At 37.7% G+C, this 12,490-nt stretch overlaps 1 protein-coding gene across 1 annotated transcript; it reads right to left on the bottom strand.

Annotated features, from left to right (window-relative positions):
- Positions 1 to 1,999: 1,999 nt before the first annotated feature.
- On the bottom strand, positions 2,000 to 12,187 carry tmbim4.L (transmembrane BAX inhibitor motif containing 4 L homeolog; the record flags this gene model as incomplete). Its single annotated transcript, NM_001095813.1, is given in 7 exon segments — positions 2,000 to 3,375; positions 4,955 to 5,000; positions 5,734 to 5,851; positions 6,046 to 6,079; positions 8,778 to 8,883; positions 10,601 to 10,709; positions 12,033 to 12,187. Coding segments are annotated over 7 exon segments (708 nt in total). The 3' UTR covers positions 2,000 to 3,168.
- Positions 12,188 to 12,490: the final 303 nt, after the last annotated feature.

Raw genomic sequence — 12,490 nt, 5'->3', positions numbered from 1 at the left:
CAAACCACTGCCTGGTTGCTACAGTAAACTGTACCCTAACAACCACAAACACAAATGACATTGTACAGCTGCTGAACAAAGCCAACGTCGTGATAAAAGTTAAAAAGTGGATTAATAAAATGAATTAGTATAATACCACGTGTCTTGTGCACAATCTCACAACATAAAGGAACCAATTTGTCCTGCACAGGATTTGTTATGTAGCCACTGTTATACTAGGACAGTACACACCACAATAATTAGGGTAAAGATGATTAAATATGAGAATGATTCAGAAACACGTCATAGCCATACTATCCTTAAGTAACAGTAATAAAATCAGCTTGGATTTTTCAAGATACATTAGTCAAATCCCCCCTGCCGCCGAGTGATCAGTGTATGGCAATGTGAGAAACTGCCCAGGATCCACTGGCTGACGCACAATATGAGCGACACGTGCATGGGCAGCCGGTTAAAGCATAGTCTGAGCCCTCGCTTCTTTTCCCGCCTTCCCTGTTGGTCATTACTTCTCTCATGCCCACCTGTATACGTTACTGCATCGGTTCCGTAACCTACCGAGAGTCTCCGACATGATCAGGATATCGATCTGACACCTGTTAAGGCGCTTCCGTGTCACGTCAAGAGACCATACCAAGTGGAGCGCGTTCGGGGGTAAAAAACATGGTTTCAATCCTACGTAGGATATATTTGGTATACCTAGGAAGATGTAGCCATATAGGCCTTCTAGCGCTTCTGAAAATATGTACAGTGGGAGAGTTATTTTACAATTGTAAAGAGTAGACTGTGCAAAGAGCAAAAAAACAAAAGCAATCCGCCTTTTTTAAAATTTAGAACATTTGCCTTCACTCTCCTTGAATTGCCTAGCTAGTAAAATGGCAGCCAGGGCTGATATAAATGTATATACTCCCTAGGCCTAGAGACAGGGCATAATGTGTCCTAAAAATAAGCAGTCCCACTGGGGCTCCATCCTTGGCTCCCATACTCCCTAAAGGCTAAATATGGTGAAAACTCATCAAGGTGAAGCAGTGGCCCAGGCCCTCAGCTCAGCAGAGCAAATCAATCCGTATAGAAGCAATGAAGGTATAGGGCACTCCGGAAACCACTTGCAGATCAGACCAGAATAATCAGTTTAAAAAGTAAAAAAATCCTTATTTAGAAAACCATGTCAAGCTTCATGACACCTGACACTTAGTCATAAGCTAATACTCCTTCCAATATGTGCTATGGAACATGTTGCCATTGTGTAATCTTTGGTGCCCAGTCCTAATCCTGGAAGATCCAATTCGCCAAATTGATTGAAAAGGATGAGTAGACCTCAAGGATGTCCATCTCCATGTACGTAGTGGCTTAGAATATAAATGATTTTTAAGGTTTATTCTGCATAGTGCAGCATTTCCAACGAGTATGTAGCTATGAGAGTCATTAAAACACAAATGCCAAAAACCCCATTTCATTGGTATCCTACATTTAAAAACCTTTCCCTTTAGGTAGAGATGAGAATCCCAGAGATCCTTTTACTGCTCAGTTTAACTAGGATAAGCAACAAGCTACAGTAGGAATACTTTGCAGAATGCTTCTCACCTTAGAATAAAGATAAAGGTCTCATTGGTTGCACTAAACACAAACTCTAGAGTAGAAGAACTGTGAGCACTTGCATCAGAAGGAATTTATATATATGTTTGTATGAAAGAAAGAATTAATTTAATCCTCTAATCCTTCCTTCCTGACAAACGTAATGTCTGCGTTTTATCTTCTAAAGGAACCTAGGGGGAACATTTACAGGACAGTTTGGAGCACATAGCTGTTCTATTGTTTTACAAAGGGTGAACATGACCATTTAAGGATTAGTGTTTATTCTAGCAGAATCTGGAGCTTCACCAGCAATGATATGCAAGGCATCTACCTGAGCTTTATTCAATACCTATATTTATAATTATAAGCTTGATGCTTGAGCTTCCTAAGAAGCTTAACTTGGCATTTCAATTCTCAGCAACCTCTGTCAACAAGCACATTTTAAAGTTTATTTCCAACAAGAAATACAAAAAACCTATCAAAATATAATTTAGAATAGATTTCCATGATTTTCAGAAATATCACTTTGCAAAAGTTAACATTTTAGTTGGTGGAGTACATTAATTAAAGAGGAAATAAAAATAATTAAAAAGGTAAATCTTACACTGAACAAATTGTAATGATTCGGTAATTTAGCAGAGGGTATTGCCCAAAAAGGAGCAGCTAATTAAAAGCATAGAATATATTTATAGCAGGCTTCTCTTACTATTCCATTGCTTTAGCAGGTTAGCAGATCAAGTGAAAAATCATGTACACTTCAAATCCAGCTAGAAAAGCTGTAGACTGCATTTAAAGGAACAGTAACACAAAAAAGAAAATTGTTTTAAAGTAGTTCAATATAATGTACTGTCGCTCCACATTCATAAAACTTATATGTTTGCTTTTAAAAAGACTACTAGAGTTTATATAAAAAGGCTGCTGTGTAGCCATGGGGGCAGCCATTCAAGCTGAAAAAGCACAGTTTACGTAGCAGATAAGCTCAGTAATAGAATACAATGGTATTTTACAAAGTGCATCTGTTACCTGCTATGTATCCTGAGCCTTGAATGACTGCTCCTATAGCTACACAGGAGCTTGTTTATATGAACTATAGTAGTGTTTCTGAAGCAAAGACACCAGTTTTTACTAGTGCAGGGAAACAGTACATTACATTTAAATTACTTTAATACACTTATTTTTTGGTGTTACTATTCCTTTAAGTTATATGCAATAAATGTCTAATCGGTGCTGCCCAAAAACAGTGTTCCTGGTTCTATTACCCGATCAAAGTGACCAGAGCACTGGAATATGTTGTTCATGTAGGAAGTGACCGTTGAAGTACTAAATAAAACAGATTTAAAATATCTCAGTTCAACCTCAATTTAAATTCATATGCCTCCCCTAAATTATCCTCATTAGCCTTTGACAGGTATTAGTCAATGACTACCATAATACTGCATCTGATTAAGCTGTTAAGTTATTGAAAGACTGTAATTGACTAAAACACGCACAATCTAAAATCACAACAACATTACAGTTAAATATGTTTAGAGAATATTAAAACAAAAGGAATTTATGGGCACAGACTATTACTGCGCATACACTAATCTCAGTCATTTATTTTTTGTTTACAGCTTGTAATATTCTAAGCAGATGGAGAAATAGATTAATGATGTCCAGATAAAGGTTGACAGACGCCAGGATGTACTCCTCTGGGGACAGTTTGTGCATCAATATATGTGTGTCATAGATGATGAATCCACAGAAGAGCAGGGCTCCTGCTGCAGCCATTACTAGTTCTACCGTCTCACTATAAAAGAACAGCTGTCCAAAGGAAAACAAAGAAAGAGAAATGGTTAAAAGTTTAATTATTTTTAAGTTCTCTGTTAATCACCATGATGCTCTGCTAAAATACTAAGACATTAATTTTATACTCTTAACGCAATGTATGAATTCTCCTTGCTCATAAAGGGTGTTGGAATTCCGATTTAATTTAGTTTTAACTTATGTAATGAAAGGTTGTGCAACCTGATTAATTATTTATAGCTTTAGCTATAAATAATTAATCATGTTGCACATCCTTATAATAATTAATCATGTTGCACAACCTTTAATAGCATATATAAAGGTGTTTTAAACTAGAAAGCCAGTGTTGCACACATTAGGGCAGAGAAATATAGCCTCAGATGCAGGTTTGGATGAAACCTCCCTCTCCCCTTTGGTGAAATACTTGCACCAACCTCCAAGCTACAGTGACGTAACCATGCCAACACCCAGGTGCGCTCCGCCAATGAGGCGAGCTGAGGCGCTCGCCTCAGGCGGCAGCGCCAGATGAGTTTCCAGGGGCGGCAAAAAGCCGCTCCTGTCACTTTAAAGAGCCGAATTTCCGGTTTTGAAACCGGAAATTCGGCTTTACTAGTGCGAGAGAGCGCAGTTGCGCTCTCCGCACTAGTGTTTCTGCGAGGGGAGGGGCGGCATTTAAGGAGCCGCCTCAGGCGGCGTCTTCATTAGAATCGGCGCAGCCAACACCACCTATTTGTGGCATAATCAGAGTGAGTTGGGTGAGAGTTAGGCAATAGATGAGGATTTAGTGAAACAGGTTGGCAATCATCGGGTTAGGCTCTGATGCAGGTTGGAAATTTTCCAGCCGCCCATTGAAGGAACAGTTCATCTCAGAACTCAGTTAGCCAGCGATTTGATGGGGGGGCACATAAGTATTCAGTTTGTTTGCTTTTGATCCTCAGCATGCAAGTCAAACTCAAAAGCAAACAGTTATGACCATAGGGCTCCCTTTTAAGTCACAGATTTGTTGCGGACTGGTAACCAATAAGATCTGCAAAGCAGCAAGTTAGGTTCTGGCTATTATGTTAGACATCCAGTCACTCCAGCCTTTATAGATTAAATGTTGACTATATTGAAAGCAATTTATTTTTATTTTGCACAGACTATTTATTTACCCAGTTTTTATGTTAACACTGAATAATTTCTTTAATAGTACACAGGTTTAATCACCTTACTAAAAATGTCAGACAGTATCTGTATTGTGAACACTTCTCACAATCAAACTGTGTGGTGGGTGTAGCATACTATTTGAGAACGAAATGTCAATTGAATCAGTTTGGTCTATTAATTATGCCATTCTGATGACCACAACTTGTGGTGCTGAACAAAATGCTGCAACTCACCAAAGACTATGTCATTAACTATTAATACTGAAGCACAAGTGGTTATTAGATACATAATATCCCTAATCAGCAAAGCTAATTGTAGACCAGCAGTTAAGGAAAACTTATTTAAATCTTCCATCTTTAAGTGGGATTAAAAAAAAAATATACATACACCTTAGCAATGAAACAACAGATAATGTGATATGCGATAGTGGCAAGATGTTAAGCCAGCTTACCCTCAAAAGGCTTGCAAAAATCAGGATCCATAGGCACGTGAAAAGCCTGTAAAAATATTACACAACAAAGTCACACACTCTTCAAGAGGAAAAATATAAGCATATAAAAATGCAAATACAATACATTGTTGCGGTGCCATCTGCATGACCCAATATCATGGGGGAGGATATATTTTTGATTAAGATTAATACATTTTAGGAGCAACTATGGCTCAGATTCATACCTAGACTACTATGGGAACACTGTATGATGTTGGGCCTAAAACTTTGAAAATTATCATTAGTATCCTTTAATCTGTTTACAATGTTTTTTCAGACTTTAAACAAAAGTCAGGTTAATGGCCAGACTTTCATAAGGCTGCAGTTAAGACAATTTTGTTTAATCATAAGAATGTGGGTAAAAGAAGTGTAAAAGTATGTGAGATGAAAGTATCCGTATCAGTGGTATAGAATGCCCAGAAAAAAACAGAACATAAGGAAAACAGAACAATCAGACAGGAGGGCAAACTAGAAAGTTAAGAGAATGCAGTTCAAAAGATAAGAAGCAAGATAGAACGGAGGAATACCAAGAATAACTGTAAATAAAAGTTAAGAATAGCTCAGAATAGAAAGCCATGAATGCCAATGGGTGTATAATTATTGTAAAACGTTAAAAAAAGGCAGACGTCTCTTGAACTACAGTAGTCCAGTAAGTGTTGTATGACACAAGAAACGCTAACAAATCACTCAATGCTTGATTGTACAATGGAAAACCCTTTAGAAATAGAAAAACAATATACCCAGCTCCAAACTTGCTGAAGTCTCTCTTTGATTGAAATGTGAATGCTGTCAGCCCAAGGAACACAGCTGTTGTCAGTATAAAGGCTTGAAGGACCACTGCTACATCATAGAATGTAACTAGAATGGAATGAGGCACAAGAGAATATAACTGAAATGCAAAAGGATTAGTGAAAAAACACCATAAACACCTCAACATATATAGTAAATATCTTAATGGCATTAACGCAATGGATTTGCTAACCAATAATAGAGAGTATTGAAAAAGGTTTCAATCAGTGAAAATAAAGTGAATCGTTTGAGTGATCACCTACCAGCAATAGCTACAGTCACAGATTCAAAGACAGTCTGCAAAATGAGAAAATGGAGAATATAAACCAGTGAAAAAACCAACACTACTACATATTATCGTCTGTACTTGCATTTAATTACTGTACCCTTTAATGCCAATACCTGAGACCCGCTTAAAGGAACAGTAACACCAAAAAAATTAAAGTGTTTTAAAGTAATAAAAATATCATGTACTGTTGCCCGCATCTTGTAAAACTGATCTCTTTGCTTCTGAAACAATACTATAGTTCATATAAACAAGCTGCTGTGTAGCAATGGTGGAAATTGAAAATATGGCTATATGGCACAGGTTAAATAGTGGATAACAGATAACACCATTATGTTCTACAGAGCTTATCTGCTATCTGCTGTGTAACCTCAGCCTTTTCTCTTTTGTATGGTCCCCATTGCTACACAGCAGCATATTAATATAAACAATAGTAGTGTTTCTGAAGCAAACACAGCAGCTTTACCAGTGCAAGGCAACACTGCATTATATTTGTATTACTTTAAAACACTTATTTTTTGAGGTTACTGTTCCTTTAGGTAGAACTACTGAGTGGTACAGCTACAAGTCAAACTGCAGCTGCATCTTCTCTGAACAGCAGCTACACCCTAACCCTGTCTTAAAAAGAATAACACCCCCCCCATTTTGACACAAGCTCGTTCAGTAGGACTTGTGTAGAAAAGGTATACAAACAACAGCCGAACTTTCAGAAATAAGTATACCTGTACATGTATTTTTACACAGACATACCTGATTCCACATCAGTGGTAATGCAAAACCTGTGCATGTATTTGGGTGGTGCTCAAGCTGGAAACCTTGCTGCAAGCCTTGGTTTCAGTAATCCATATATAGTAGAAAATCAGATGGCACACACTCTGGCAAATGTGCAAAAAACTTGTAGTTTATTGAACACTTGAGAAAGGAGGTTGTACCTCTGAAACGTCGTGTGTGGATCTCAATAAACTACAAGTTTTTGCCAGAGTGTGTGCCATCTGATTTTCTACTATATATGGGGACCTGATTCCACAGACTGAAAGAAAACCATGATATTCTGTAATGCACCCCCATCTTGTTCCATTGTGAAGTGGTATATTTTGGGACTTGAGGTCCCTCTGCTTTCCAGAGAATCTGTGCACCAACCAACAAGGAAAGCTGAGAGACTTGAACCCCCAGAATTCATCACTCAATAGAACAAAGTAAGGGAGGGGAGGTTGCATTACACTGCATAAGAAATCTTGCTAAATAGGGTATATATACTTTTATTTATATATACCCCTCCCATGTTGTAAGGATACAATGGTTTTATCGATTACACAGGGGGTCAAATGACATCTGTGGCTTTCTACAAGATTATAAAATGAATCTCATATAAAACAGGAGGTATATTGCAAGAAATGTATTGTTTGCAGGTGCTATTGTAAGATAAAGAATAAAAAAAACATTGTTATGTTACTGGCTACTTTAAGTTAACTTTTAGGGGCAGATTTATCAAAGGGTCGAAGTGAGAATTTGAATATAAAAAAAAATCGAATTTCGAGCTAATTTTTGTGTACTTCGACGAGGGAATAGTCCAAATTTGATTTGAATATGAAAAAAAAATTGTAAAAATTAGAATTTCGAAAATGTATTGATTGTCTCTTTTAAAATTCGACTTCAACTATTTGCCATCTACCCTGTAAAACCTGCCGAATTGCGGTTTAGCCTATTGGGGACCTCCTAGAACCTATTTGAAGTCAATTGGTGGACTTAAAGCTAAGTTTTTTTTTTTTTTCAAAAACTTAAAATCCAATTCGTTTGAATGTGCTATTCGTACGATTCGAAAACGGACCTATTCACCAAAAAAAACTTCGAAATTCAACCCTTGATAAATATGCCATTGTAGTATGTTGAATCAGCCTTTTTTCCTGAATTATTTGCCTCTCTCTTCCGACAGCTTTCAAATGGGGGTCGCTGACACCTTCTACAAAACAAATGCTCTGTAAGGCTACACATTAGTTGTTATTGCTCATTGTTCTGTTCAGGTTCTCTCCTATTTATATTCCAGTCTTTTATTCATACCAATGCATGGTTGCTACGGTAATGTGGACCCTACCATCCAGATGGCTGAAACTGCAAACTAGGGAGCTGCTGAATAAAAAGCTCAATAACGCAAAAGCCACAAATAATGAAAAAAAAATTAAAACCAACTGCAAATTTTTCACCTTCTAAAGTAGCTATGGGAGGGGGGTTGCCGACCCTGTGAATAAATTGATACATTTAGTTGATACATTTCTTATCTTTGCCCCTGCTGAGCAGAATCTCTGGGTTTTAATACAGGCAGCTGTTAGAAGAATTGATACAATAGTTGCTAAAAATCCAGAGATGGTGCTGAGAAATGTATCAACTAAATGTTGCAAAATTGTTAGTTTAGATTAGTCTGCATCTGAATTACTGAGCTGAAACAGCATGGACACGACATGAAACCAGACTGAAACAGCATGGACACGACATTAAGGTTTAAACTTAGATTTTGGAAAAACAGTAAAAAAATAAATATTGGAAAGTAATTGAAAAATTTTATATTTCTGGGGAACAATCTGAAAACAGCTGAACTGAAAAGTGTTTGGAAGGTGAACAACCCCTTTAAATAAAATGCTAAAATGATTCAATTTGTTGTGAGCATTTTCTGTACTGTTGACAAAAGATTTATTCATAAAATAAAGTGCTTACAAATGCCAAAAGCAGGTACAAATTCACTGGATACTGCTGTCTGTAGATTGTTAGAGCGATTACTGTTCCAAGAGATCCAATGACTGATATTAAGAGCAGAGCAGGACTACAGAGAAAAAAAATTAAATAATGGATAAGCATCTCCAAATTATATTACAGCATTATAAAAGGGGAAGAAAAGTCCAGAATTGAGAACACATTTAAGGCAGTATAAGCAAACTCTTTTAGAACTCTCAGATATCCTGTGTTTTTCTACTTAGTATACCACTTCCTTTCATATAAATGTTAAAACTGTGAGTATTTGGATAGATCAGGGCACACACTACTGTCCAACTGGAGGTCCGTGTGTCAATTGTTACCTCTGGATATTCTGACCATATGTAGCATTGATTGGGTTCGGAACACATATAAGGGGAATTTAAAGCTGAAAATTGTCCGTCAAAGTTTGGAAATGTTTACACACGTATATATTTATTAAAGATACAAAATAAGCTTTTGTTTTATAACTTGTACTTTACATTCATAAGCTCTCTAAATATCCCTCAGAGTTCACACATTAGGGCATTGGTACACAAAGATGAAAGTGAAAGCGATACTGACAAGTTCCTACAAAAATCATAGGAACGCGCGAGTATGTGCTGCACCCGGACTATTTTCCCTCAAAGCCTGCACCTGCACTGACCCGACCCTACGACACTGTTCAAAGACCTTCTGTGCAATTTCAGTGACGCTGGGCTAGGGGCAGCGCAATCTTCCATAGGCTAATTGCAAAACAGGACTTCAGCCTATGGAAGGATCGCTCCGCCCCCAGCCCTTCGTCAAGGAAGCAATACAGAAGATCCGTTAGAAGTGTGAGCGGTTGGCATGCGCAAAGGTGTGCAGTGTTGGGGGGTAGCTTTGAGGCAAAATATTCCAGGTGCAGCACATATTTCATACTGACAGGTACCTATGTATTTTATAGGAATATATATCAGTATCGCTTTAGAATCTGGAGTATTTTAAATTAAAAAATAAAATTTTGCTAGGATCAGGTGGATGGGAGAAGAGAAATACAGCAGTGACTTTTGCACATCATTATCTACATCATATTCTCCATGATACTATCTCACATCATTTCTTTATGGCCACATTTCCCCATTACAATTGTATGGAGAACATACACTGGTGAATTTTTGCAGAGAATTTATATGGCAGAAAATGTTGGCACATTCTGCTTGCAACGGTGTACTTAAGTGTTTAAGTAAATATGTGAGGTTATTGTGAAAATACACCTGACATATTAAAGCAAACTTTAGCTGAGTTAGAAAAATTTAATTTTCTCAAACAAATATGCCCTATTGCCACATTTAAACAGATTAATGTAAAGTCAAAATGTCATGTCAAAATAGGTGTTTCAATTTAATACTATCGTAAAGTGAAAAACAGCATGTACATACAGTACTTTTTGTAAAACTCAATACATTGTTAAAAAGTCGCACAGTACTTAGATTTTTGCTTGCATACAAGCAGGAGCAATCAAATGGTTAAGTGACCTTCCTTTCTCTCACAAAGTGGTCTCTGCACTGAGCTCTATGGAATATAGTCTATGTTTATTAAATAGCTGGGACAGAATTCTTTTTGAAACTCACATTTACATCATTGCAGTATTTTGAGCCACTAAAATAAATAAATTAGCAAACTGGCTGGGATAAGAAAGGCAACCACTTCACACCGGTCATCTCCACAAATGTTATTTTATATTAACTGGATATAAAAATACAACTGAATGGAAAATAAAGTTTTTAGAAGAAAATAAATTATATCTGAGGATAGAGATCACTTACCTTTCATGAACAAAAGTTTGAATAGACTTGGAGTAAAGGAATAGTGCTGCAGTTAGTGTTGTCAAAAGCACTTGTACGGTCAGAATGCTGTAAACTTTTTTCAGAAAATCTATGTTGGAAGCAAAGAATTGAGATTTTAGTTTCATCGCCATAACCAACCATAATTTTCACAAATTGTTCATTAATATATATTGATTTTAATTCTTGATTATGTCTGTATTTATTCCCAAGAGTTGGAGGTGAAATATTTGCTCCAACTAATCAGTTCATTGCACACCCCAACTAAAGTTACATCCATCCATGAAAATCATGAAATCCAAGTGTCAGACAAAGCGAAGAACCACGTCTACATTCATCTCTAAGGAGCTGCCTGAAAACCAAGCAGTTAGCCATGTCTTCTAAAGCTGGTCACAGACGCAAAGATCCAATCGTACGAATCAACGTACGATTGGACATCCCCATCTCCCGACCTGCTTCTAACCATTCCAATCAAATAAAGTACAAAAGAACAGATCAGCCGATCTTCTGCTCCTGACAGCAATCGTATGAAAGTTATGTCCGACCAAAGCTAGTGACAGTCTCCCACTGAAAATCGTATGTTCGACAATACATGCAGAGATATTATCGGCAGCCGACAGAAATCTTTTAACCTGTCCGATCGACCAAACGACTGATCTCCGCTGGACGAAAAATTTCTGGACTCTCCACACACGGTCCGAAAATTGTACGAATCCTCGATTCGCACAATCAGATCTTTGCGTCTATGGCCAGTTTAAGATTAGCATATAATTTTACACTGGAAAGCATGTTTCGGTTTACAAATGGGCTCTGAGGAAAAGGTTTATTGCATTCAAATGGATCACATCCAAGACAAACATTAGAAGGCAACAATACAAGCATGAGACCTTGGGGGACATTTATCAAGACCATGGACATAAGTGCAAGACCACTAAGGGAAGCATAAGAAAAACAGAACTATGTTTTGGAATAAGAGTTGCACTACTGCTAGACAGGCTTCAGTTCAGCAGGTGTTTGAAGGCCAGAGTGTCGGTGACCCTGCCTCTGCATTTATTTCATGGATTCAGTTAACCCTAGAGTTGCTGACTGGGTTCAGCAAACGGTGTTAGAAGGCTGAAATACAAATATCTCAAAAAACAGTAAAAACAGAAAATGAAAGCAAACTGCAAAAAGGTGGAGAGTAGCAGTCCGAGTATGTTTAAATCAATTTCAATTGTTGGGTCTAGATTCCCTTACACATACAGGACAAGCACCCCAAACATTTATTCACTAGACTAGAATGTGGGAAAGGGTGATATTGCCCCATATCAAACGCCATTGATTAAGCGCACAATATGGCAACAAACGCTTAAACCTAGCACACAGGATGAATCGCAGCAATCAGTATCTTATTAGTTATGGTTGAACCCCTTACCCATACGAATCTGTATGCTCGCCGACGCCACGTTTGTGCCATAGTTAAAATCATCCTCGATCGAGGATCTTGGATACGGAGTCGCCATCTTGCCCAACGCACTTAAATGACAACTACGCCTAGAACATCACAGACGACTCTCAACAACAGTCAGCTGATACCAGTCGAAACTCGCCCCCACTGAATACGTTTCACGTCACGCTCCGCCCCCTGACCAATGTATAATTCCACACCTCTAATTTGACCCTTCCTATTGGTTGAAAGTCACGGGCCAGACAACGTCACTCATAGGGTAGAGTGGAAGTAGTCCAACCAGTCTAGCAAAGAGAAACTGCATAAGCGAAGAACTGGAATGTTTCAGTCACAGTGTGTGAAACTATGTGTCCTTGGCTGATAGATTATGGGTTTTCACGGCAATACAGTGGTTATACATATATTGGGAATGGGATATAATATAA

The sequence above is a fragment of the Xenopus laevis genome, chromosome 3L, assembly GCF_017654675.1.
Source record: "Xenopus laevis strain J_2021 chromosome 3L, Xenopus_laevis_v10.1, whole genome shotgun sequence".
Taxonomy (NCBI): domain Eukaryota; kingdom Metazoa; phylum Chordata; class Amphibia; order Anura; family Pipidae; genus Xenopus; species Xenopus laevis.
The sequence above is the reverse complement of the archived record's forward strand: the minus strand, read 5'-3'. Positions and strand labels throughout refer to the sequence as shown.